Source organism: Trachinotus anak, unplaced genomic scaffold (genome assembly GCF_046630095.1).
Source record: "Trachinotus anak isolate AG129_WGS33_773 ecotype Australia unplaced genomic scaffold, CSIRO_AGI_Tana_v1 ptg000002l, whole genome shotgun sequence".
Lineage (NCBI taxonomy): Eukaryota > Metazoa > Chordata > Actinopteri > Carangiformes > Carangidae > Trachinotus > Trachinotus anak.
The window spans coordinates 11,472,025-11,499,930 of NW_027273853.1; the positions used below are offsets into that span (position 1 = coordinate 11,472,025).

Genomic DNA, 27,906 nt, shown 5'->3' on the forward strand with positions numbered 1-27,906 from the left:
GATTGTGTCTGAAAGGGCGGGGCCAGCTGTTCGTGTGGCCAGTGAGGAGTGGTGCGGAGGGCGGAAACGGCCGAACAAGGCGGAAGTTCTGGGCGGAGTTAGAGAGGTGCCCAGATTTAAACCAACCAATCGATGCTTGGCAGGATTTGCTATAGACTGACCACGGGTTACCTGCATGTCTGTCACAGACTTATCCGCTGTGCTCTCTGCCTTAATGCCACAAAACTCATAGGGACATATTTTAAGAAAACCCTAAAGCATAATCATGGCATGATTTATTGTAAGTAAATTCAAATATGATGACCTCTTTCTGTTCTTTCTCCCATATTTTCTTGCAGACTGAAGGGCTGTTGCTGTCCTTCTCCACAAAAACAAAGCTACAGGATGTTTGAAGACATCAGTGACACAGCAAAGACTGGTGGTTCAGCTCAGAAAGGTAACATGAACATTTTTGAACTGCATTGTGCAGTGGCCCTGAGACCTCTATACACTGAAATTTAAGAAGACACACATAAGTAGACAAAACACAAGCAAAAAAAACAACAACAACAACAACACTCAAGTGGCACTTCGAAGAAAATGTTGCAAAGTGGGAAAATACAACCAAATACAGAAAACACAACCAAATGAGCTTCAAAGACGGAAGGGTTTTGCTTTTAGTGATTTTCTCAGTGTACAGTGTTGCTTTTGCATTATCAAATTGTTAAACATATTTTCTTAGTTTGCTTTTGTTTTGTCTATTTGTGTTTTCTTAAGGTGCAGTGTGGTGAGCTCTCAGGACCACCATAATGCTGTTTACATACTTGCAACAAAGTCTCAAAAGATTGAAACAAAGGGGGGAAATTTTATTTGAATATTTTTCATTTACAATACAACATAATTTGTTTATACTTTTGTAACATAGGATATGATAGAACTAAGAAGATAGGAGAATTTTAAAATAAACAAACAAACAAAGGCGCAGGTTCTACATCCTCACCACCAGTTCCCCATCTTACAGCCTCACAAACAAGTAGGGTGAGCACTCAAAAACTTTCTTTTTGAATTTTTCTTTTCGTTAAATCTAAACAAACACTCCATTTACATTTGGTTAATCCCTTTATGCTTATTTGTGATCCTGCTCTGTGTCGTAGCTATAAAGAAATGAAATTCATGTGGCCCTTCTATACTGAATTTTGTACATTGGTTGGTGAAGTGAATGTGACCATGCAATATAAATACAACATATTTTTAATGTGTAAATGGAATGATTAGCAGGCTCGGGGCTTCTGTTTCAGAAAGGCCAGCAGGAGGTCGTAGCGAGTTTACGAACACATCCAGGCTCTCGAGGAAAAGTTACTGGCTTCCCTGAAAAATATAGATGTATATGAGTAAATTCATAATCATCAGTTCTGCATCGGTCTTATGTCTGCTTTATGCCACATGGCAACATGTATATGTATGACATCATTTTCTTTTCAACATTTTGAGGTTTCTGAATATGTCAGCTTGGGCTTCAGAGAATAATGATTTCACTGACATTTTATACACTGGGCAATCAATGGATTATCAAAGAAAAAAACCTTGCAGCCTTACAGTTCTCCTAATGGAATAATACAACCTTGTCTGAGGTTTTCTCTGTGAATTGATTTACAGAAAGCAGCTTTACAGGAAATGAGCTCAGTATGAACTAAAATGATTAAAATCTTAAAAACTGATGGGGGTCAAGATGGAGAATGGAGGACCTGTTAAAGTTCATATTCTACTTCGGTGGTGCAAATTTCTAATAAATTTTCAATTAGTGAAATTATGTAGATAAAAATAGAATAGAGTAAACATAAGGCTCTTGGGGCCCCTGGTGATCTGGGGCCCCCGGGCAGTTTCTCCCTCTGCCTATTTCTTATTTTGTCACTCAGATAAAATGCCCTTCCTATGACCACATGTAGTACTTTATTTTTTGCTAAGTTATTTCCTGAGTAAACTGTATGAATGATTCACTGTTCACTCATTCACTTTTCTTGGGCTATAAACTTACATATTTATTGCAGGAATAAATGTTCTAAGAAACTGAAATGGGCTGCTGTCATTGCATATCTTAGCTTGTGTTTTTACCTGGTGTGAGAGGGATTTTAGTTCCCGATGCCTTCAGGACAACCTGTAGATAGGGCTTAACAGCGTCATCTCTGCTTGCCCCTTCCCTCAGTATGATACACACTTCTTCTTTCCTCAGGAGCCAGTCCATCTGACTGCCCAGGTAGTTTACACCACGGATGCAGAGCTCAGAAATGTCATTGGGAAGAATTGGGGAAAAGGCCAGGCATTCCCTCTCAACTCTACAAAAAAAAAACACAAAAAAAACCCACACAGTATCTCTGCGTACGTGCTGTGTACATACTGAGGTGTTTTTTCATTGCACAGTGGGAGGATTGATGACTAACCTGAAGCCAGTATAACCAAACAGCACAGCTTGCAGGAATCCTCCCATACCTGTGAGAAAGTTGACCGCACCAGAACCATCTGATGATTCACTCCATACCTGTGAGGACAGGCCATCACACATCCACTGAGTATTCAGTAAAGAGGCATAATGTGGCTGTGAGAGTGAGAGCGGTACCTGGAACGGGCCCTGGATGTTGCTGAAGCACTTCTCAAGTAGACGCTGAGCTTTCTCAGCCTCCCCCAGCTCCAGCCAGCCGATTGCAAACATACCCTTATAGTGGAGAGATGTAAAAGCATTGGTGCAAACAAACACAAATTAATAAAGAAGTAGCAGCAACAACAGACTTTTACATTCAATACAAAAGGACTCTTTAAAGCATAGCTTATTATATGTACCTCAAGCAATAAGTAAATGATGAAGCCTTTATTTATAATCATTAAATCACCCACTTTAAATAGAGGAAAGTTAAGAAGTGCAGTACATTTACTAAGAACTATATACTATTTTTCCACTATCTTACCCATGTCATCGCAGGACCATGAGGGTCTGTTACTGGCTCGTACGCTTCTAGATCATTTCTTCTGACCTCTGAAGACATTGCAAACCCAAGAGGATAGCCCAGCATCACCGTGTCTGCTTGCTTCACTGGACGACCTGTCAGAGGTCCAGAAGACAGTCTGGCATCATGTCACTTTATTTTTGTTATGTGTGTCAGAGCCAAAAAGGTGCAAAAATGTACCTTTAATATAGCCATCAAACTCAGGATGGTACTGAGATTCTTGGTCAAAAGGTATCTTGATTTGCTCGGCCACATCTTTCCATTCCTTTGGTGCAGGGTGTTGGAGGAGATCAGCCAACTCTACAGCGAACTGGAGACTGACAAATGAGAAACGCTTTGTATTATTGGTATTCACAGGTTAATATGCACTGTAGGGACATATTCAAATACTAGTACCTGAATTTGGCCACTGTGTTTGTGTACACAGAGTTGTCGACATTGTAGTAATACTCATCAGGTGGCATGACACCTAGATGGCAAAAAAGAAAAATGTGTCATTATATTTTAATAAGAATATTCATGCTACTACACAATAATGATTACACACATATCAAATAGTTATCTAATCTTTTTAGATATGTAAAATGTATGAATATAGAAAAAAAATTAAGTTGATCAACAAGAATAGCAATAGAAAAAATACCTGACATTACAATAGCAAAAATATAAAATAAGGTGAATTCAATTTTTTTAAAAAAGGTGTTAACATTTAAAAAACTAATAACACAGAGAAGCAAGTTCTACTTCTCTGTAGACATCTTTTGGTGAGATAGTGAGTTTTTCCACTGGTAGATGTCTTTCATTTTGCTTGTATTAAAGAATTAGCCTGAACCATGTCAACCTACATAAATTCAGTTTAATTACTTTCTTTCTAATAACTGTCTTTACCTAGGAGGTGATATTTCTGCTCCTCCGAGTTCCATGTTACTCTGGAAACCCAGTAATCAGCCACACCATATATCACCTCGCTGCCCTGTCCCTCCCTGAACATGGACAGGTCCTGCAACAAAGAGCTCAGTTAACACCCTCACACAGGGTGGGACAACCTGCTGCTGAGTGGGGACAACGGAGCATACCTCGGTGAGATAGAGATAGTGTTGGAAGGCCAGGGTCACGTCTCCATTGATGTGAATCTCTTGTTGTCCATAAATGTCCTCTGGACACACCTCCCTCCCTGACACAGCACTCTCCCATGGGAACTTCAGTCCCTGTAAAGATAACATCTTTTCTTCAGAAGACTTAGACAAAGTTTCATTGTTGATGGTAAAATGTCAAACACACACACACACACACACACACACACACTAACAGACCAATTCTATTCAACAGCACTTTCATTTTAACCAACATTGTTACATCCTCTGTTTTGTCAAATCAAACATCTTATATTAAATAGTGCTTTTGACTTATTTGTAATTCAATACAACATTCATGGTTACTTTGTAACGGATGTCTTTTACTTGTCTTGTGGCGTCGATGTTTATAGCGTAATTGTGATGTACTTGCTCTGACAACAGTTACAGGAATATCCTTAAACTGTTTGGAAATATTCTTGCTGAGATGTAGATGAGAAGATCGATACTACCCTCCCCTCCTGTCTGTAGCTAAATACAGAGATCCCGAGAGCCAGAGACTCCAAGAATCCACTGTAGTTACAGCACATAACTCTACCTAAAACCACAAACTGTTGTCTGTTTGTGCACAGATTAAAAACTTGAGATATAATGTGTTAATCAGTGAGCTTTAGAAGTGCTGGTAGATGTTTGTTTTTTTTACTTTGAGAGAGACAGGTCAGCTGATTCCTTACTTCAAGTCATATTGTTAAGCTAAGCTTTTCCCAGTTCTAGCAACATGATTAGCAGAGACACACCTTATAGCAGTGGTATCAGTCTTCTCATCTATTTCTTGGCAAAAAAGTGAATAGGTGCTATTCCTTTGATGTTATTCCTTCACTGGAGATACTTTTTTCATGGCATGTGCAACGTAAGTCCATCTGACAGTCAACCTCAGTCATACAGCTTTCTTGTTTATCCCCTAATTTAGTGGAGTAACGTAGATTGTGTGTTTAGATCACTACATAGCCGTGCACCTACATGTATAGCCAGTGTTAGTGAAGGCAGAAGAGCTGTGATGGTAACACCTGAGAATCCCACTGATCGTCATACCTTGAAGCCCTGCTTTTGGGCGTTGTTTTTTGCGCCATCTATAGTCCTCACCCTGTACTCCAGCACAGCTCGGGCTAACTTGGGGTAGAAAAGGGCTATCCCAGGATACATCCAGATGTCCTGTCACAGGAAGGTACGGTCACTGTGTGATACAATAATCATACAACCAAAAAAGACACGGGTATGCATTAACTTCCACCAGCCTTACCTGGTCCCAGAAAACATGGCCCCAGTAGTCCTGACCATCCCCACCATTCGACAGCCCACCTGGACTGACTCCACCAAAGGACCTGGAGGTGTCATGTATGGAGGGGAAGGCGCTGAGGAGGTAGAACATGCAGCCAATCAGGGCTTTGCAGAGGCTCTCTGATCCTGCCACCTCCACCTTGCTCTGCAGCCACAGCTCTTTCCACGCCTTCTCGTGAGACAGACGCAGGTTACCAGTTGCCATCAGATTCAGGCCCTCATCAAAACTGGCCTCAGCAGAGTCTAAACTATTGGCCACAACCAGGATGAAGCCCCAGCGACCCTGACTCTGTCCTGGAAGCAGCGTCAGAGTGGCAGGTATGGGGTTCCAGATAAGGTGCACTGAGGGACAGGAGCCACCGGGGAACTCAGCTGTGGTCGTCTGTCCTTGGATGTGCCTGAGGGAAAGAGGAAGTAGACCACATGTATAATCACCCTTGCACTACATGTTGCAAAAAAAGTATTTTACATGTGTTTTTGTTAACAGTACCTCCCTCCTTTGTAGTCAGGACCAGACTCAAAACCAATGTCTTTGCTCTGAGGTGTGAACGAACTGACCAGCTTGACACTAACTGGCTCCTCTGACGTCACCTGCCGCACCAACAAAATCTCCATCACCATCAGGTTGGGGTTGTAGCGATGTGAATACAGAAACTGTGAGGCTGTTACTCTGGCTGAGCTCAGAGTGTGTGTAAAAATGCCTGGATGAGAAGATGAGAAAGTTAGCAGTGATAATCCTTCACAGCATGAAATGAGATCAGCCACAAAGCAGGTTTTGGTGACCGAAGAGTCAGGTGCTCTGCAGATGTTACCTGTGTGTGTGTTCAGACTGTAGCTATGTTTGGCCGGTTCCTCCAACTCAACTTTAACAGCCAGAGGACAGGGGACATCTGCTCGGTGGCAATGTCCACCCTCTCCGTTATACACACCACCCATGTGCATGATGTTGTTGTACACCCTCCAGCCAAGAAGCCCATTGGCCAGTGGAGGGAGGAAGCGGAGGTCACTGGGTAGAGTCTCGGTGGAGAAGATGTAAGGGTCTGATTCACAGGACATGGCAGGAGATGATTTCTTCAATCAAACCAAGAAGCTGTTTCCAGTGCAGTCGGGTCGATCAGAGGATGTCTTCAACTGAATGAACAAGTATTTTACTCATTGGAGGGTGTGAAAACATTTATATTTTGACAGCATTATTTGCACTACTGTACTCCTTTACTGAGATTATGAACAGTTACGTGCTATATTTCTGACTATTTTTGGAGTGCAGGCTCCAGATTAGATTATGACTTGAAATTTTGACTGTGGAACAAGACACACACACTTTTCACACGTTCCTTCTAGTAAAGACTATTTGTAGTTCATGTACTTTGACGCACAAGTGTCACAAGACGAGCCCTGACGTCATCATCCTAAGATACTGTGCAATAAACAATAAAAACAAAAAGAAAACAGAAGTCAATCCTTGGACCAATACTTAATTAATTACGCATGTCTGAAATAATCTCTGAAGGCGTTCATTAACAAAAACATCAACACACAATCTCAGTGATCAAGCTAAGCAACTCCTAAAAGTCAGACTGAACTGTTGCATGTCTGCATAGACATCCAGCATAATCCCCTTCCACACATTTGTACAGTGGAAATGTTTCACATCTCACATGAACAGGAAGCAGCATCTGTTTCTGCAACAAAGGAATGCTGGAAAATCTGCAGAGGCTCCAAAACCGCTTGCTCTTTACAGTTCAGCCTGTGAAAAACAGCTTATGAGCTCTAATTCCCTTTAAAAGCTCATATCCGTCAAAGTAAAGAACTAAAACGTTGTTGACAAAGTTTGTCCAAGTTAGTCAGTACTACAAGTGTAGGAGGAGGCCGTGTGGCTTTGTGCTGCACAGAAAACCTGGACTTGATCCTTGGTCTGCTGAAAAACATGGCATGGATTAAATGTAAAGGACAAGGCAGAGTCTGCATGGACCCAGCTGTGCAATGGATCAGTAGGACACCACAACATATTGAACATGCTCATTAGATTTGAATGAAATGTAAACACGTTACGTTCGTTTACTCCAGCTTTAGGAAAAACATTTCTTCACATTATTAGTGTAGATTATTTTAAAAGTTGGACAGATTAAACAGTGGAGTCTTGTTAGAGGCTAACATGGCTGCCACCACGTGTTTACATATTCACAATTGAAACACCAGGACCACTTGGCCGAGGCAGTAAAAATACTCCTCAGGTCACAGTAAGAGTGTTTACATTTTCATCCTATCTTTTCCAAGAAGTATCGCGTCACTCTCTCCAAACTAAATCATGTCATCGCTCCTCTGCTCACCAGTCACTCTATAAATTCCCTCTCAGCTTTTTTGATATTAGATCTTATTTTACTCCTCACAAAACAGATCTATGTGATAATTTGAGACAGAAGGGATAAGGTCAGTAAAGTCAGTAAATCAGTATAAGAGATCTTATTCTGATTTTTTTTTTTTTATACTCAATTTTACCTGAGTGATATTTCTTTCATGCTATTTTTCTGAAATCTGTTTTTAAATGTATAATACATATACATTCTTTATTTGCTTTTATTGTTGGTTCCTTGTCTGTTCCACTGTATGAACCTTGTTAACTGGTTTTTAAAATATGCTCTAGAAATAAGTATAAGTAATGGTTTATTATTATTACTATAAATGGGGTTGCAGGCAGGGTTCTCCATCAACCTCGCCATGGGTGGAAGTTAAAAATGCAGCCCCACGACCACTACCTACAACACTTTTTAATTCAATATAAGTAAACTCTAAAAACCTTGCATTCAGCTGTGACCCTTAATTGCATGTCATTCCCCATCTCTCATTTCCTGTAATTAATGTACTGTTCTTATTCACAAAGGTGTAAAATGTCCAAAAAATGGGATAAAACCAAGGCCTGTTAGGAGAGAAGGTGGGTCCAGTACCCTCAACATGCACACACCCACAACCCAGTTTGTCTAGACCCCAGAAACCAACCAGTACTCATGTGCTGGTTTAATACACTTTTTGTATACTACTATTTGTTTTATGGATTGTAGTTTGCTTATGATAATTTGATTATATTAAAAATGTGTTAAAGTTAAACTCCACCAAATGTAGTCATGGAGAGTCAGTCAGTAAACACAGCTTTACATTGTTTTCTGTGGTTATGGATGAGCTTTCTATGTCAGACTGAAAGACTGCAATACAACACAGAAGAGTGGGATTTGAAAGATGAGGGCAGGTTTAAGGTTCAAGGGCAGACTGTTTAGCAGCATCATGTGAATTGTATATTACAACTACATTTATAAGACAGGGCCTGAAGATAGACTAAAATGCAAAAGCCACTTTAATGCTGTTACTAATTCAGTTTTCGCTGTGCTATATCGCATATTAACAAGTTTCCAGTCAATCAAATTACCACAAGGTAAGTGCCATACAAACAACCTGGAACCTGCTGGATTTGGGTAGTTTAAGTTTGTCTTGAGAACCAGTTGTCAAAATTGTTTTAAAAAAATATAATGGAGAGAACACGTTTGTCACCCAACTGCATTACATTAATTGCACCTCTTGGTGGTGCTGAGGAGCTGTTTGTGTAGCATCTGGCATCATGCCAGGGGGTCAGAGCCACAAACCCTGGGAAAAGCAGTGCTTTGTCCATATAAGGCTGCAATCCATCCGCTTCCCTCTTCCTCCCCAGCTCCCTTCCTCTGTCTTTCTCAGACCTGAGGGATATTTACAGAGAGAGTGCCTCAGCCAGCCTGCCCTTCCTTATTAGGAGCTCAGCTTGTTGTCAGTACTTCTACCCTGCAGGACAGTGGTCCATCTCTCTGCTCCCAGATGAGACAAACAGATGATCTAGTGGTAACTTCACCTTGGTGCAAATGGACGGGAGCTCAAAAGACAACAGGATTCCTACAGCAACACTGACGCCTCCTAAACACTCACTCAGCACATGTAAAGACACTAGTTTGTGTCATGTCAATCAAACCACTTATGGTGAACTGTCCACCTGGGAGCAGCAGTAGATTAATGTTACAGTCCAAACATACTGTAAATACATCTGTGTTGCTGTTTCCTCTGTTAGGCTCACGGCGTGTGAGCATCGCAGTGTTGCAGCTGTTCTGTTCCTCTTTTTTTTTTATTATTTCCCCTGTGATGTAGGACATCTGGCTACCAGAGAATAGCAGCTGACACTGTATGCAGGGTTGATACAAGCATAGCGTGGATGAAGCAGAAAAACCCCCCAAAACAACCAGGTGACCCGAGATCATACAAGAGAACAGACCTGATGACTCCCTCAGTCACAGCACGTTACTAGAGAGCCGGGAATCAAAGCAAGATTCAGTGGTGAGGCTGCAGGATGTGATATCCTACATGTATCAGTACCTTTGTGAATGATCTGGTGGAGGTGGACAACATGGCCTTAATACTGTGTATACAATAACCAGGCAGTTGCTACAAACACACTTTTTTTTTATTAGGGTGCAGACATTCATTTAATATATTAGAAAACCAACAGTGAAGAAAGGCTACATGGAATTTTACTTCAAAAGGGTATTCTTCAAGACTAATATTTATACACATGTAATATACATATCCATGCTCCCTTGCAAGAGGGGAACTGACAATGAAAAACTATGAAAATAATATCTTTACCAATGGTAATAATTAAAACCATTCATAGCATAATAGGCTTTGACAGAACAGCAATTTTTATAATTGTGCAATGACCTTTGACCTTCAGCTGTGGGTAACTTCTCCCTCCACTTATTAAGTGAGAAGGTGCTGCTCTGAAAAGTAAAGTTGTCTGTCTGGAGGACGGGCAAGGCCTCGCAGATCTTTTATTGCTTTGTAGAGAGTAAAGTGCTGTGGTCGACGGACCTGGTTCTGCGGTCATTTATAAGAGCATGGAGTGTGTCTGTGGTCACAAAAATAAAAATGTATGTGGGGAAGTGCATAGGTGGAGAGGTAGGTGGGTTCAAACACTTGCACGTGGAAACAAAACAAACCCAACAGAGCTTCATGGACTTCCCCGTGTTGTCAGGACGTTACTGAATGTGAAGACACAGCCTGAAACGTGTTTCAGAGCCGAGTTTTAAACGAATACACCAAAACCTTAACTGCTTGGCAACACATTCGATTTTGGACTGTGAGTGGGTTAAATTCGTGAGTGTGTGACGTGAGTGTGTTCACAAAAAATAAATACTAAGTGGGAGCTTTAAGGCCCAAGCTGCCTTGTGCGCTCAGTGGAATGTGCATTGAGGAAGTATGTGATGCACGCATAGGAATGTGTGTGCGCATGTTCGTGTTCCCCTGATGCACAGTCGTTGTAGATGTTTTGTGTGTTGCACCAGCTGTGGGCATTTTGGCTGTTGTCAAGTCTCATGTTGCTACTGTTGGAGCCTCTGACCAGGGCCATGGGCCTTCACGCCATCGGTCTTCCTGTGACTAACGGGCATTAAGGCACACAAAAGCCAGCTGTTCACAGAGAGGCATCACAATCCAAGTCAATCTGTGGTGCTCATGTACGTAGGACATTCTGCTGCTTCTCTCCCCCCTCTCGCTCTTTGGCACTGGGAGGAATGTGTGGAAGGAGGGAGGGAGGGAGGGGAAAGGGGGGAGATCCCTGCTCTTCTTGTCTCTCTCTCTCTCTCTTTCCACATCTATTTGGAGAGTTTGCTGATGACACGGATCAGTGCTCCATTTTCATCTTTAAGACGCTGGTTGTCTGCTCTCAGGTCAACCAGAACCTGGTGGTAAAAATTAAGCTCACATTACAACAAATCAAAAACAACCACATTTGATTCTATTATACTGTTGTATTGTTTGTATATCATAGGCTTTTTTTTAAACCGCAGACATTTTGACTCATGGCAGGAAAAATGCAGGTGTTACTAGTACATCATTAAAGATCACTTTGCTGCTCTTAAGTGCTGCCTGACACAGCAAGCTGAATACAAAAAATCTGCACTCCTAAAGGCACTGAACCAATGTTGTTAATTACACCTTTATCTGTTAGGACATGTCAAAGCATCTGCCCTGAAAAAAAAACCCATTAATCAAAAAAAGGCAGATTCATTAATATTAAAGCATTAAATCTGAGTAAACAGTATTAAAGGAAGAAGAGCAGCTAACTCATGTTGTATCAAATACAGCTGAATGAATGACAATGGGCTCATTTTTAACTTAGCATGTTTTTTAACCAAGGACGACAGTGATCTTTTGCTGCCACACTCATAAAAAAAGATATAAAATATGCATTATTTTATGCATATATTTGGTTGAACTGTGGACGAACAAACCTCACAGATGATCATTTCATTTGTTACCCATGTTGCTCCTATAGAGCCTCAAGAATCTGGATATTAGAAGCTGAACTAATTATCAGGTCCTTAACTGTGGTACTTGCTCTCAATTACCAAAACTGTGTACAGCTTACTACCAAGGACAAGTGTGATGCAAACAAGTCATGTTTGAATCATCTGTGGGATACATTTAAATGTCAAAAGGCTGAATGGAGGAGCTAGAAAATAAAGGTCCAGTGGCAGAGAACTTAAGCACATTTAAAATGAGGCTATTTTGGGTATTTTATTAAAAATAAATTGTTACACCCAATATGATTTTTTTTAGATCCTAGTATCAGAGAATGTTAAAAATGTTTACAAGCATAGTTTGACATATTGTAAATATGCATCTTTGCTTTGTAGCTGAGGGTTAGATGAAAAGATTAACACCACTTTTACGTTTGTGCAGTAAATATCAAGCTCTTTCCTGTCTTTATGCTATGCTAAGCTAACCTACTGATGGCTCCAGCTACATATTTACTCGACAGACATGACACTGGTATCAATCTTCTCATCTCAAACTCTGCAGGAAAGGGAATAAGCACATTTCCCAAAATGCTGAACTATTCCTTTAAAGAATAATGACCTTCATTATATACTTATTCATTTTGCTTGAATAGAAAGGTCGAACAATTTACTAAAAACAGATCACTGTGTTATTATGAAAGCACAGTCAGGATGCTGGGCAGGTAAAACAAACAACATCATCATCTATTAATTTGATCAACAACTAAATGAAGCTATGAGATGTAACATTAGAGAGAATACACTGTGTAAAACAGCTCTCTACAGTGTGCCTTCACCACTCTGCTGAACTGCAAAAGCTAAAGCCAAGCTAATCAAGCAGGAGCATGCAAAGTGTCTGTGGCCATGATGACATTCGTTCTGAATATCTCCTCACCTTTAGCTCTTCCTCCAGCTCTGCCATTCGCCGCTCCAACATCCTCCGGTCCTGATGCCAGGGAAATGTGAGGGAGGGTGGGAGGGAGGGGGGAGTGAGAAGAGACAGGAAGGAAAACACACAAAAGGTGAGTGAAAACAGGTGAGAAAGTGGTTGGAGTGGGGAGGAGAAAGGAGAGAGTGTCAACAGACAGCAGGGGTGGCAGTTGTGAGGCAGATGAAGCTACAACAACAGCATGTAAGATCATGGGCAGAGAGGCATTACCTTTCTCTCCAGCTCCAGCAGGGCTGAACAGTCACTGAAGCGCTCCTGTCTCTGTTGGATGCAACAAACCAACAATATTAACATCATCGCCAGTTGCTCGAGTAGTCATGAAGTCAGCAAAACATCAGTTACACTCCATTATCTGTTTGCGGACATTAACCACCGTTATTGGTCATACCAGACCAAGTCAGCAGCTTTAAAGACATCAAGCAAATAACAAGTCACTGTTTGCTATATACACACATACACACACACACACACATTATGTAAGGAATTTTACTGTAAAACAAAAAGAAAAATAAATAAATATCTAAATTAAATTATTGATCTTGCCTGCACCAGGCATTATGGTAGTTAGCTCTCAGTTATGGCTGATTCTGGGGTTATTTAGGGTATAAATAAGTTATGGTAATTTTCAAGACAACACAAATAAATAAAAAAAAAATCCCAATATCCTATATTGTGAATAATGAATGATGATGATTGGTGCCTCCTGCTGTGGTTCTGAGTCACTTCTTGTTTCACTTTGTGACAAAACCCCTGGAACACTTAAATGACCTGCTCTAATGTGGCGTAACAGGAGCTCAAGTACAGACAAGTCATTAAGTCAGTGAACTGGCTCAGTAATGCCATTTACTTGCTAAGGGTTTGCCAAACATTTGCTAACATTAGCCAGAAGCTACTGTCACACCAGGGGCCTCATTTATAACCACTGCGTGGCAAAAAACAAGGCCTGACAGAGACGAACGCCACTTCCCATGCAAAAGTTAGGATTTATCAAAGCAAACATGACGGGAGAACATGTGCGCTCTGGAGACAAGGGAATTTGTGACACAGATGGTGAAGTGGTGAATTGAAGCCAGATTGTGGAAATAACATTTCCCTTCATATCACACATAACTCAGACATTCAAACCAGCAGCACTATCTGTTCTTGTGTTAGTGAGCCATACCTATACCATAAGCACCTTTCAATTGCAAAAGACATAAGACAGCTAAAATGTCAGATCAAATTGTGCTCAATATTTGTGGTGGAGTTGTGGAGCCAACGCAGCTGTTGAAATGCGAGGATGATGCCAGGATTCAGGAAAGTCTGGCTTCTGCCTTTCCCTGATATTAAGTATGAATATACAGAGTCCTTTTCACCTCAACCACTTTAACTAGGCCAAGTGATTAGATCATCATCATCGGTTGTAGAGATCAAAGATAACATCAAATTGAATCAAAGGATTGCAGAACAGAGCGTTAATAGTTGCATTCATAATCAACTGTGACAATGAGGAAAAACAGTTAAAGAAGTGTGTGATTTCATCAGCTGTGTGTGTGTGTCTTGTTTTGTTTGTGACACTGCCTCCGTTCTCAGCATGGAATAACATGTATATTAATATTCATGAGGAATTTGCATTGATGAAATATGGTTCATGTTTTATAAATAAGGCCTCAGAACTTTGAAGGCCAAACCCGACTGTATTGACAAGAGCATGGGCGCATTATTTTTTTAAATGAATTCAACTTTCCATTTATAAAGAGGGTGATTGAATTACTTTTAAAAGTACCACATTTTCACTTTAATGTCAGACAATTTTGATTAAACCAAGAAGTTCCTTATATTTTCTTCTTCAAAAACAGCATTTGTGATAAACAGCATAGGGTTTGGGTGGATGGCCCGATAAGTAATAGCCACCTGAACGGCATACAGAAACAAACAGAGGAGACAATAATAGAGCTTGTAGATTACTGGTTTTACCACTTTGAAATGCACCCTTTTGTCTTTGCATGGGGAAGGTTACAACAGTTTGCGTTTTAACTTTTGTGTGTCTGTTTCGTCACCTGTGTGGCCTTTTCCAGGTCCAACCTAGTCTGACTGACAATCCTCTGAGTGTCCTGCAGCTGAGACTGGAGCTGGCTGTTTTCTCTGGAGACCTCCTCGAACAACTGACACACACACACACACAGAGCAGTAAATAACTGGGACAAATAAGAGACATTGAAATTGTGTGACCTCACTATCAGCCCTGTCTGCCGACCTTCTTAAAATCCTTGGCCTCAGATTCTCCTCCCTGGGTATAGTCGTTACAGGATACAGCCGACCTGAGTGGAAGAGGAGAGCAGAGGTCAGAGATACTGCTATCACAGAGGTTCTGCTGACAGAATGAAGAAAGAGGGGAAATCAAAGAGGTCAAAGGATGGATTCATACCTGGAACTCAAGTGTCTGTCTGTCTGTAAACGGAGAAGACAAACAAGTTATGGATGCTGTCTTAGGTTACGGTCCACTGTGACCACAAATAAACACACACACACACACACACACACACACACACACACACACACACACACACACACCTGTGGATCCAGCCCACTGCCTGAGAACTCTTCCTCTCCACTGGGATCATTGTCATCACTCTGCAGGTGACACAGACAGTGCAACATGTTATTAAACTCTAAGATCAAACTCAAAACATTCCTGGTTTTGTTTCCACTGCTGCAGACGTGGTCTTTTCTTGAATTAAGTTTCCAGATTAAAAAGAAGTCTGACGTACCTCCCCGGTCCTCTGTGCCTTCCGTCTGGCCCGAGCTTGTCTCCTCTCCCTGCGCTCCCTGGCCCATCGCTCAGTCTCGCTCTCCCCTGTGCTGGCCTCAACATCTGGAACAAAGCCAGACAGCAGTTGTTTAACACCAAATCAAATATTTCGACAAAGTCACGTTCTACATTTTGTTAGGAAAAGGGAAGTGGCGGTGCGTACCTCTCCTGTCAGAGGCCTGAGGCCGTGCAGTGCCAGCGGGCTGCGTGAGGCCCAGCAGGTCCGACTTCTGCAGGCTGGCAATACGAGACCTCCAGCTCACTTCCTGTAAACACAGTATCCCCCGCTATGTGATGTCACAAGAAGTTATATAAGTGCAGCCAACGCAGGGCTATAACTCTGAAATATGGCTCTCACCCCCTCCTCTCCCTTCTTCGGTTTTGTTTCCTTCTCTTTCTCCTTCTCTTCCTCCTCCTTCTTTTCTCTCCCTTTGTTGTCAGTCTTCATGGTTTTCATCGTCTTCTCTGCTTCCTGCAGATCTGTTAGTGTCACCCCCTTAATATGAAAGAGAGACAACACCATGTTATGTACCAGGCTGACAAACAGTACTAGAAGTTCTCCAGAGCTGGAAGACTTCCTCCTCATCTTCCTCTGAAGAGCAGGTGGTGTTTGTACCTGAGTGGAGCGGCGGGACTGCCGTGCGTGTCTGGAGCGAGCCTTCCTCTGTGCCTCTGCTTCTTCATCCCGCACTGGGGTCAGATAGGATCTACACAAATCAAATTAAACTTTTAAGCCACAAAGCGGCACCATCGGGCTTGCAGTTTAAAAAACCATCAGCCCCGCAATAAAACACTCAAGAGAACAGCTGAGACTCACTTGCGCCTCTGCTTGGTCTCCTGTTCGCCTGTGGTCGTGCTCTGAGAGTTGGAGGTGGTGACGGCAGACTGATCCTTCTTGTCTGTCTGTTCCTGAGGAAGTCTTTGGGAGAGAGATAAGAGCTGGCTATAAGATCTTTCAGATAAGTGGGGGAAAATGTTCCAGACAAATTGACATACAGTACAGTATACAAAAATTAAATACCTCTGCGCCAAGACACTATTAAGGCGGCTGAGTCCGGCAGAGCTGGTTCCTGTGCTGGCTGAGGTCACGGTGGGGTCATCCAGTCTCTTTCCATAAGATGAGCTAAAAAAACGAGACAAAACCCATTGGAAACACAAAGGCATCTTTCACAGCCACACAAACAATTAGTATTCACTGCTGGGGGAATATAATGTGCTGTGACACTGCAGAAACAATCACACACAAACAGCAGAGCAAACAAATACAACATGGGCAGTGAGCAGCATGACTGACCTGTGAAGCAAATAGGGGGTGGAACTAGTGAGATCATTCCCTGTTTGACTATGAAGGCGCCGGGTGTAAGAGGAGCTACGGCTTAGCCAACTGAAGGAGACAGACAGGGTGACAAGGCCACATATGCAGTGACTCAGAAAAACAGATTCTGGTTTCACAAGTGCAGAAGCATATCGGAGCACAGGCCCACCTGTTGGAGTTGTCAGGGCTGCTGTCTGGAATACTGAAGAGTCTCCGTGTTGGAATGGGTGGTACCCTAGCGAGCCTTGGCTCCTGATGATGAGGGGTGAGAGTACTTCATCAGTTATTTATGTGACTCAGTGATCGGAGGATGTAAAAGAAGCCTACATTTGGCCTGTCACGCTACATTCATAAAATAATATCTGTGGTGCGTACCTTGGTGTCGGCATCGGAGCTGAGGCGGGGGCTGGAGGCAGAGCGGGTCATGCCCAGGCCTGACTCTGGAGGTCTGCTGGGGTCCTGGCTGGAGTCAGAGAGTCCAGCTGAGCCCAGAGTCACCGAGCTACCTGCCTTCCTCAGAGATGTTCTCCAGGAGCCCGGGGCCTCAGGGGCTGCGGGTTTGCTTGGTTCCTGCTACACAACCAATAAAAAAAACCACCATCCCTGTTGTTCAGTATCGTTATGCAGCTAAAACAGACATTTGATGTTCTTTATAGAATATCTCTGTATATGACCTTTTTCACTTGGCTTGCAGCAGTACTCGTTGACATGGAGGTAGGAAGCAGGCTGGTGGTGTTGCGTTTGTTGTTCAAGTTATTTATGATCTCTCGGTTTTTTGCTTTCTCTGCAAATGTGCAAAGGTCAGCAATTAATGAATCATGAGTTAAATAATAAAATCCTAAAACTCTGATCTAGTAAACATGTTAGTTCTTAAACACACATTTCCTCAAATATTGATCAGCAGCAACCCCAAAGATTTCCTTTGAAAAAAAAAAAAAAAAAAAAAAAAAAATGGAAATTTTCTCTGACCTGACTCTGCATCACTCTCAGATTCACTCTCCTCCTCTGAGCTGGAGCTGCTGGAGGCTTTTGCCTGGCTCTGAGACTGACTCTGTCCCGTCTGGCCTTCCTCCTCCTCGTCCTCAGCCGGACTGCTCTGCAGGGCAGGAGGTGGGTGCTTCTCCCGCTCATGGAGGCAGATCTTCTCCTTACTGCTCATACGAGAGATAGATGTCCTGCAGGGGCGGGGCCAAGGTGGGGTGGAACAACAGGTGGCATGCAGGGAGCTGATCAGTGAAGGCAATCATTCCATGTGCAGCCAATTAGAGCGAGCATGCGCCAATCAACACACCAGCGGGTGGGACAGTGGGTCAATTTCTGTGAAGCCATGTGTAGAACTGCTGTCTTATCACTACACCACCATTTCACTACATGTAACTTCAACCAACATTTTTTTTTTCCAAATCATTTGTTTTACAGATTTAAGAATCTTCTCTTCACGTGTGATGATGCCAATTTTACACAAACTCCCAGGGATAAAATAGCAGCACAGCACCCACACAAATGGCAAACAATTACTATGTCCCAATTCCGCACTACATACTAATTGTATACAGTATGTATATACAATAATATGCATACAGAATACAAGAAATCAGTGTTTCGTAATAGGAGTGTGGTGTATTTTACACTTTTTCTTTACCTTATTTTGACACCTTTCCTGTGTGAACACACTACATACTCAAACCCTGCAGAAACCCTAGAATTAGTTTGTATGATCAATTTGGGAAATACATTAACTCTTTATGTGGAAATATTGGATTTTTCTTTTTTTGCAGCAGCAGCAGCAGCAGTGTTGACTTGTGTTCACCATAAACAGTTTCACTGTGGATTTTACAGAAAACAAAATAAATCAAAATATAAATATAGACTGATATTAAATTTTATTTTACTTTTATTACTTTATTTTTTCTTTCCATCTCTCCTTTCAGATAGCAACAATGTTCTTGTAAGCTCTTATTATTATGCTCTGTTTCTGTTATGCATTACATTGTGGGACAAAAATACGCATTGAAGGCCATGCTGAATTGTACCATGTATGAGTTTTTTTTTAAAGTGTACTCTATTTTTGTTGTATGTACAGTTAGTATTTAGCATGAAACTGGGACACAGTGTTACTGACCACTACTGCTATCCAGGTCAATGTCAGTGGATAGAAGTAATGTGGTTCACATGAATGCTGGGACTGTTAACATCATACCCGCATGCAGACAACTGGTACTGGGATTACTGGGATTCAGCTCAGGAACAGCGTAGCATGTGCCCACATACACACAAACACACACACACACCAACACACTGGCACTGACCTGCGTGCACGAACTGGTACCATGGAGATTTGCGGGCTGGTCTCAATAACAGGAGTCTGTTTCTCTTTCTCGCTGCGTAACTGAAGAGGAATATAAACACACATAAACACAGAGAACATTCGCCGCTGTAACACTATCAATCATATCAGGTTTAAATAACTGCGTCAGATAGTCATGGAGCCTGTGTGAAGGTGGACTCACGGCATTTTGTTTCTTCTGTAGCTCCTCCAGAGTGTCCACGAGATTCTCATCTGCAACATCTAGAGGTGTTTGGCCCTACAAGGACATTCACGGCATATGATCAGTCACGGCACCATCAAAGGCTTCAGTCGCAGACGCAGACATGCAAAGGTTGTTTGTCTCCCGCTCACCACATTGTTGACGGCACCCATATCGCACATGTTGTCGGCAAGCAGGGTGCACACCTCCTCCTGCCCCCAGTGAGCTGCTGCATGCAAGGGTGTCCAGCTGTCAATGTCCCTGCTGTCCACATCCACACCGCACTGTAACAGCACCCTGAACAAGGTGAGGAGGAGGGGAGGGAGCAGGGAGGGAGAGAATGGGGAAGACGACTATGAATAAAAGCTGTTTGACTTGGTTTGGCACCAAAATAAGACAAAAGCTAACAAGCTGTCATTGCTGTCGTGTGTGTGTGGACTGATGCTCACTTTAGGACTTCAATGTAGCCTTTGGCAGCGGCAACGTGGAGAGCCGTCGCCCTGGTGTTTGGGTGAGGTGTGAGAGTGCCACCTCCTGCCAGCACCGCCATGGCGTCCTGGAGCATGATCCTCTCCTCCTCCTTTCGGGCCTTGTCCACGTCTATTGCTGTGATGCACAGAAGAACAAATGAAAACACAGACACACTTTAGAAAAGTGAAAATCACCTGCCGGTTAAATCTATAATGTATGCTGCTCAGTCAGTGTGTATTGAGAAGAAATATAAAAAGTTCCAGTTGCATTTCGGATCTAAGCAAACTGTTCATTTGACAGGAATAAAGATATAAGCCTGAAGCTTCAGTGCACTGAGGGTCACAGAACACTCTGTCCTCATTTCTTGACCTGTTTTCATCGATTCAGAACAAGGCGTGTTTTAAACATGACCATGTGCAAAAATGAAAATGCAAAGAAAGTTTTGGGTCTAAACAGTCAGGGGACAGAGATCTTGAGTTTTTCGCTCCATGTAGCCTGATCTCTGTGTGATTTCCCAATTGATTCTGTTCTTAAAAAATTAAACGATGCAAAAGCTGTTGGGAATCAGTCATTTCAACCACATGGACTGATACAGGAGAGCATCTAAAAGCACCTGATCATCTGCACATTATTCCAAACATCTCTAATAAAGATGGCTTTTGCAAATAGCGATGTGATACTTCATGTGCATTTTGTTTAATAAACACTACGGCTAGTTAAATAATTAAAAGAAGAAAAAGAAATATGAAGGAAAAAACCTTATTAAACATTTATCAATGTTTTGAATTATCTCTTGTAATGTTACTCTTTGGTCTATAAAATGTAAATACTGAAACATTCTCATGACAATGTTCCAGAGACAAAGGTGACATGTTCAAAAACCTTGTGCCACCCAAAACAAATAACACAAAACAGAAAAAGCAGCAAATCATCACATTTGAGAAGCAGGAACCAACAAATGTTAGTTAGCAACTTAGCAAAGGCTTTCAGAAAAATGACAAAACAATTCAGCACAGTTATAACACATAAATATATAAATATATAATAAATGGTTTCTAAAAATGATCTTAGCCCCGATGATGCAGTTTTGACTGCTGTGAAAATCTCACATTAGTGTCAATTCTGACGATACCATGTTATATATTGTAGTTATCATGTACTTGAGATTGTCATAAAGATCACACGTGGGTACCCAGTGAGTCTTCACCTTGTTTTTTGATTTCAGCTTTGAGAAGTCTCTCCATGGCGTCTTCTGTGGCCACATCCAGAGGAAGCTCTCCCTCACTGTTCACCGCCCCGACGTGAGCGCCGTGCTCTATCAGGTATCTTCAAAAACACAATTTTGGATTGCAACAGTTCTACCAGAAAACAGTATAACATATGTACACACACACACAAACACTAAGTGAATGTAGGCTTAATAAAGCTGGATATTTAAATCATCAGTGTGGTGACGGTCAACACTCACTTAGCGATCTGGATGAAGCCGCAGGACGCCGCAGCGTGGAGAGGAGTCCAGCCCTCGTTGTCCCCTCTGTTGACTTCACTCCCATTCTCCACCAGAAACTGCACCATCTCAGCATTTTCATCAATGCAGGCCTGCCAAAGGACACACAGCCACATGATGGATCGCTGTACAACTGTTTACTGTTTATTACAGAAATCCCGGCTACACGCATTAAAAAACAGAAACCATGCTGCACACGTCAGTCAGAGTCCAGTTTCAGTACAGTAGAAAAGGTCTTAACCTTTTTTGGTTTGTTGTGAAAGGCAAAACCCAAGACACTTCCAAAATCCATTAAATTCAACGAAAGCACTGGGGCTAAAACAATGACTACTGTGTCTACTTGTTATAATGACTTTCTGTTAAGTGGCCTGCTAGAAGCCCTCAAGTACTTTCCAAAACAGTCATTTCATGGCGTGAGTGAACAGCGGATCTATTTAGCTGCTTTTCCTGGGGCTGGTCTAGCAAAGATCCCAATGTGATCCAACACAGGTCCCAAGATGAATCCCATGAGCACCTTATGGTGTTATGTTAGGATATGCTACTTTGATTTCAGCTATACTGATATTTGCACTAGTATCAAATTGAAATCGGAGTAAGTTATTAGTTGGTAAATTAGTATCAAAATAAGTTTAGTTGTACAAGAAAATGTCACAATAACATTGTAACAGTAGCAGTTTTTCAGTGTTTTATGCTTCAATTGCTTCAATTATTTACAAAAATGACTTGAAAAAGACATTTTCACAGTATGCACCAGCAACTAGCTCTAACACAGATAAATATCAGAGTTGGGAGCCTCTCTGCTGAGAACAGCATAAAATATGACTGATTCTCGATCAGTGTCACAGTCCACTTTTTAAAAACAGCAGAAGCGAATATTCTGTAAATTCAAGGTAATGCCATCATGTTGCTGGTTTTGTCTTAAAACTGTTGATGGAAATTATATAAAAATAGGAAAAAGCCACAAATCCCACATCTGTAAAGCAGGAAACAGAATATTGTACTTTTGGTGAACTTCTTAACCTTATCTTTTTGCGCTTGGCCTTATTGAATCTATTTAGTACATAGTACTTATTTCAATTATTTCAATTTCAAAAGTCACTTTGGATAAACGTGTCTGCCAAATGACTAAATGTAAAAAATAAATGTAAAACATCAGGCACTTTTGCTTGATAAATGACTTAAACAATTACAAAAACTGTTGTTGATTAATTTTCTAAAGCTTCTTCACTTGTTTTAACAAAATAATGGTTTTATGAGTCAATTATAGACAAAAACAAGAGTCTACAATCATGCTAGTGGCTCTGTGAGGCTGTACTTAGACACAGCTGTGCTTTGAGCTAAATGCTAATGCTAAAATTGCAACATACTCACAGTGACAACACTGAAATGCTGATGTTAAGCAGATATAATATTTTTGTTTACAGTGTCCACCATCTTATCTTAACACTTACTAATTAACGAAAGATCAATTACAGCTGAGACATGGGAGTGTTCTTCATTTTGCAGGTATGTGATTATTCACCAAATGAAATTCTGACCTGCTGGTTGCACACGATCAAAAAAACAAAGAGATCAAAAAAGTCATAACAATTCATCCTGAGAGGGACATAAAGGCCTGCACCAATGTTGACATTTCATTCAAAACCACAAATGCCAACCTCATGGCGCTAGAGCAAAAGTCAGCTGATCACCAAAGTCATCAAGGTTCATCCTCTGTAAAAAGATATCACGGCTATCCATCCATCCTGGACCAAAGTGGAGGACCAACTGACAGACGTCGCCCTCCCTACAGCCATACTGCTAGCATGACATTAGAAGATTTTGCAGTGTAAACCGGCAATAGATAGAATAGAAATACAACAATAGAAACCAGCCTGAATGAGAATCAACAACAAAAATATGAGTGATTCTCACTCATGTTCACAGAAAAAGCTTAATCTGTACTGGTGCAAGCGAAGAGCAGGCACATAGATTACTATTTATTTTGTTAGGAAAAAATAAAATCAAGCCTTAGATGTGTTCTTATTTTCCCGCTTTGTTTCATGTATTTTCTCATACATGTGACCACCTAAACTAAGAACATGCTTCTATGTTGGATTTCGTCGCTATCAGCTGATGCCATGACACCTGATCAGGTGACTACACTCCCAAATGTAACAGTCTTTCCAGTCATTCATTATTGGGTCATTGACAAATAAAGCTTTTAAAATGTTTTTTTTTAATAAGTATTTTTAAAATGGATATCATGCATATTTTTGAAATTAGAACAATGTGTTTCAACAAGCCTTATTTGTGTTACAACATTTCAAAGTTTTAAATTCTTTTTTTGACTATGTTTTTAACTTCACCACCTGAAAAATGTCAGGTGGCGCAACCAAATTTTGTAAAAATTGATATACTTTATACTTTACTTATATACTAGTTTTTTAATAAAATGAAGAGTTTTATAATAAAATAACATTTTCCTAGTTTTACCTTGGTTGTACCACCTGACATGAAAAGTTGAAAGTAGCTATTTTTATGAATATTTGAGAGAGCTCTACAAACCTTTTCACTCATCAATAAAGATCACTTGGGGTCCTCTGGCTGATGCAATATCCTGTTTGATGTTGTCAATATTCACTTCAGAATAAAAGATGCATGCATACAGTTGCACCACCCTGACATTTGACAATGCACAAATTCCTGGACAAAAGTTTTTGAATTATCTCAACACCTTTAAAACTATTAATATTTGTGAATTTAGTTTATTTGAAAGGTGTCAAACATGAAATCATGCCACAGTATTTATTTTGAATTTATAATTATTAGAATATCATATTTAATACTTTCCTCAGGCTGTTCATTAACTTGGACGGTTGCGCCACCTGACATTTTGGTGGTTTGAGAGGCCAAAATATAAAATATATACATTATTATAATGTACTGAAAACATGGTCAAACTACAGCAGTTTTATAGAATAAAATGATGCATGTCATGAATTAATTAAAATTATTTTAAAGGAAAGTAATACACTCGGACACAAAAATATGCAGGTCATGACAATGACCCTATTATCACAGTCACTCTGCAGGATGTCACAGTAGCAAGTGCCTATACCCACACAAACCCCTGTCCATCAGGCCTGTCTTAAGCCACCTAAGAGGCTTTGCTTTTGGGCTAAATCAACTAATCACAAAGCTGCTACAAGTCCCCTCCCTGCTTCATAATATGAGATAATTAGTCTGGGAATATGGTGGTAAAAACAAAAACATGGTCACTGTGAGACCCTGAACTGAGGTTCGTAGTACGCTCCAGAGCCAGAGCGTGGCAAATGAAAAGCAGGCTTCACTCTCAGCAGAGGGGAAGCCCTCTGAAACAAGTGGGTGCTCCAAGGTGAATGAATGAACAGAGGGCATTTCTCGCACCCTGTGCATTTAGGAGGGTGCACACACTGGCTCCCAGCAGACTCCATCACTGGGTCATCAAATGACTCATTGTGGAAATGGCCTTTGACAACAGCAGCTTGTGCTGTTTCAGGAATGTTTTCCATTTCTTCATCCGAAATCCCCAAAGTCCCCTCCATGGGGAATTGGCAAAGGGAAGGAGAAAGAGAAAAAGAGACAGAGAGAGGGGGAGGAGAAGAGGGGGGGTGGAAGAGAGAGAAAGAGTAAAGACGAAGACAGAAAGGCTTTGGATGCAGAGGATGGAAAGTTTGGAAAGTGTGGGCCTATATTTAATTCTGGTTGCCAGGCAACCCATGAGCAACAGGGGAGGACGGGATGGAGGGCAGGAGAGGGACCACACTGGGTGACAGTCCAACATGTGGCTCGACCAAAAGAGGGCCCATTTACTGAAAACCCAGGCAGTAACATGCTCGCTCACTCATCTGAGCTGGTCATGGGAAAGCGGCTTCACCAAATACATACAACTGACTTAAATTAGGAGGAAAACACCAATCATCTCTGGGCATGACATCACAGTGAAGCACACAGGCCTGCTGAACCGCCATTCAGCTCCAGTGGGCCAGAAAATTAAAAGCACAACATCTTTTATGTTGACAAGTATGCTTAGATATCAAAGTTAAATCCATCCAACTTTGAGTTCACTGTATGTGAGGAGGCACAAATGTGTTTATGACACGCAGTATCATAAAAGCTGAGGAAATACTGCACCACTGAGGGCCTGTGTGACAGTGATGTTGTCCAGACTGTGCTGTGTTATGACTGAAGTGAAGTGAAGGGGAGGGAGGGAGCTGCGTTAGGACTGGAGCATGCTCTGGAGAAACCAGCGCAGCCTATTTGGGACATAAACTGCATTAAAAACCTGAAGGCTAAACCACACTCTTTCTGACTAAGTTGCCCTGTTTTTAATCGACAGGCTCACGTTTGCTTTCCTCCTTGAGAACAATACTGAAAACCCGTTGATCAGATGATAAAATCCTCCCTGAATTCAACGACCTAGTACTGTCAAAAACCTGACAGTCAGTGCCTTTAAACGCCTAAAGGAGACCCCACAGGCTGTGAGCTGCTTTTCCTCTCTACTGCTAACTGCTAACCCTGCTGCTAGAGAGGAGAGTGATGAAGCACAGCAGTGAGGTGACCAGCCTCCCAGCAGCCTCCTCACCTAACCGTGTCTGTCCACACAGGCCACGGTGCCGCCGCCGCCGTAATGAAGTTCACTTTAAGCTACAGGAGAAGCGACGGTAAACGCAGCGGGGATCTTTAGATTACCGTAGCTGTGAAGTTTAACCTCTCAGTCCCCGCTACGTTCAGGGGACGCTCCTCCGCTGAGAGGAGCATTAACGGATAAACCGTCCCCGCTGGTTGAGCGACAGTTAACGTCTACACAAACTCATTAACGTCTACACAAATTCACTAACGTCTACACAAATTCACTAACGTCTACACAAATTCATTAACGTCTACACAAACTCATTAACGTCTACACAAATTCACTAACGTCTACACAAATTCACTAACGTCTACACAAACTGTGTTACTGAGAGTTTGACGAGGCAAACTTCCTACCTGATGAAGCGCTGTCAGTCCGTCTATGTTGGCGTGGTTGATGTCAGCTCCCTGCCGGAGCAGCGCTGCCACCTCCTCCCGGTCTCCGGCGGAGCAGGCGGCCATAAACACTGCTCCTTGGGCGAACCGGACTTTCGTCCGCCGCGTCACGGAACCGCCCGAGGTTTCCCGGGCCTCCGGTCCCGTCCGATCCGTCTCTGAGCCCAGCCATCGCTGCAGCTGATCCTGCCGACGCTGTTTTGCAGCTTCGGACCGGGAATGGTCAGTGGCCGCCATCTTCCCTGGTCTGTCCCGGACAGATTCAGCTCATGGTACGAGGAGCGGCAGAGTGGATGGTCTGGATCGAGCCTCCCCCGGGCTGCGCCCTCTGGCGGACACACAGCGGAGACGGAGCCGTGAAAGTCTGGGCGAACTTCTGACTGAGTGGCAGTCCTGCGCTGCCTTCAGGAACTCCTCGGAAATTAGACACAATGTCTTACAAGACAATGCTGAATATCATTTTAGGTGGATACAACAAATCAAAAACAAATAAAACAAAAACAAACAAACAAAAGAATTAGCTTGCACAAATAAGACGAACAGCCTTTCTAACTGAGTAATGATTTAACAAATAAGCTCATTTTTTAATACCTTTTGGTACAATTAATTTGCTAATATATTATATTTTTTTGTGACATGACAATTCCAAATATTTCCATTCATAATTTAACTTTTTTTAAATTGTTTTCGGGAACAGAGTTTTATCTTCACATATTTTACTAAGTATTTTAAAGCAGCCAGAAATAGATAAATATCACTTGTAAACCAGGCCACGAGCAATAACTTACAAATAACATTACTGAATAACAATTGCAGTTGGATAAAACAAACATAAACAAATGAAACAGCCTACATAAATTAGAGTGCAGAATAACGAATTAATGATGATAACAAATAAAGAATTCATGGTACATATTATTATAATATATTTTATTTTTGTGACATGAGCACCTAACCCACTCAGGACCCATGTTCCAAATTATTTTCAAGTTAAATGTTTTAACTCGTTTGTTTTTTCTATTTTGTATTTATATGTTTGATGTGTTCATGCTCTGTGTGTGTTCTTTGTGTTTGGTTTTTCACTGCTGCACAAACAATTTTGGGAAAAGTTAAAGTGATTGATTGCATGCTTTGAACACATGTTTAGTAGAAGCACCTTCTAGTCCTCATGGCAACACAAACGCCAGTAAAGTGAAATGTTATTATTTATGATTTCGTGCAAATTTTCCATTGAACCCAATTCATTAAAAACTTAAAGTGGGCCTGGGTGAGAATCAGAATCAGGCAGTTTACTAGGGGCGTCAAAAAACTGGTCACAAAGAAAAGAGTGAAACTATCAAGACGAGGACCAAAATAACATCAAAATACATAAAATGAATAAGCATGTGCTATCCACACTAAAACTTCAGAGGCAGACTATTAAGTATAAATACAGAATAGTATTTGTTAACGACAACTCAGAAGTTACCATTTTTCCCAACATGACTTGAAGGCATTATCACGTTTCGTGTCGTTGCCTACTTTAAAATCTCTGTAATTTAAAAATCCACGTCA

General features: G+C 41.6%; 2 protein-coding genes across 9 annotated transcripts; both read right to left on the reverse strand.

The window, feature by feature from the left end:
* Positions 1-824: 824 nt before the first annotated feature.
* Positions 825-7,284, reverse strand: pgghg (protein-glucosylgalactosylhydroxylysine glucosidase). Its single transcript, XM_071497123.1, has 14 exons — positions 7,048-7,284; positions 6,202-6,520; positions 5,880-6,090; positions 5,352-5,787; positions 5,144-5,263; positions 4,055-4,186; positions 3,867-3,978; positions 3,375-3,447; positions 3,159-3,295; positions 2,940-3,073; positions 2,594-2,689; positions 2,418-2,515; positions 2,092-2,312; positions 825-1,347 (listed from the first exon to the last, which is right to left on the reverse strand). Exons 2-14 carry the CDS (start codon positions 6,443-6,445, stop codon positions 1,274-1,276), a joined length of 2,088 nt encoding a protein of 695 aa, XP_071353224.1. The 5' UTR covers positions 6,446-6,520; positions 7,048-7,284; the 3' UTR covers positions 825-1,273.
* A 3,691-nt stretch (positions 7,285-10,975) lies between these two features.
* LOC139632341 (protein phosphatase 1 regulatory subunit 12A) lies at positions 10,976-26,727 on the reverse strand. Of its 8 annotated transcripts, none has more exons than XM_071497249.1 (25): positions 26,314-26,727; positions 21,265-21,395; positions 21,004-21,122; positions 19,775-19,931; positions 19,478-19,622; positions 19,308-19,382; positions 19,107-19,186; positions 17,767-17,972; positions 17,472-17,581; positions 17,173-17,367; positions 16,967-17,049; positions 16,777-16,866; positions 16,504-16,605; positions 16,300-16,401; positions 16,099-16,189; positions 15,841-15,978; positions 15,646-15,748; positions 15,442-15,545; positions 15,245-15,304; positions 15,099-15,121; positions 14,928-14,991; positions 14,731-14,835; positions 12,902-12,952; positions 12,638-12,688; positions 10,976-11,142 (listed from the first exon to the last, which is right to left on the reverse strand). In XM_071497249.1, exons 1-25 carry the CDS (start codon positions 26,587-26,589, stop codon positions 11,056-11,058), a joined length of 2,748 nt encoding a protein of 915 aa, XP_071353350.1. In that variant the 5' UTR covers positions 26,590-26,727; the 3' UTR covers positions 10,976-11,055. The 8 variants fall into 8 exon arrangements, with proteins under 8 accessions (XP_071353350.1, XP_071353359.1, XP_071353341.1 ...); XM_071497258.1 differs by having other exon boundaries at positions 17,173-17,370; positions 17,767-17,948; positions 26,314-26,726; XM_071497240.1 differs by having other exon boundaries at positions 17,173-17,370; positions 26,314-26,726.
* Between the last annotated feature and the right edge of the window lie 1,179 nt (positions 26,728-27,906).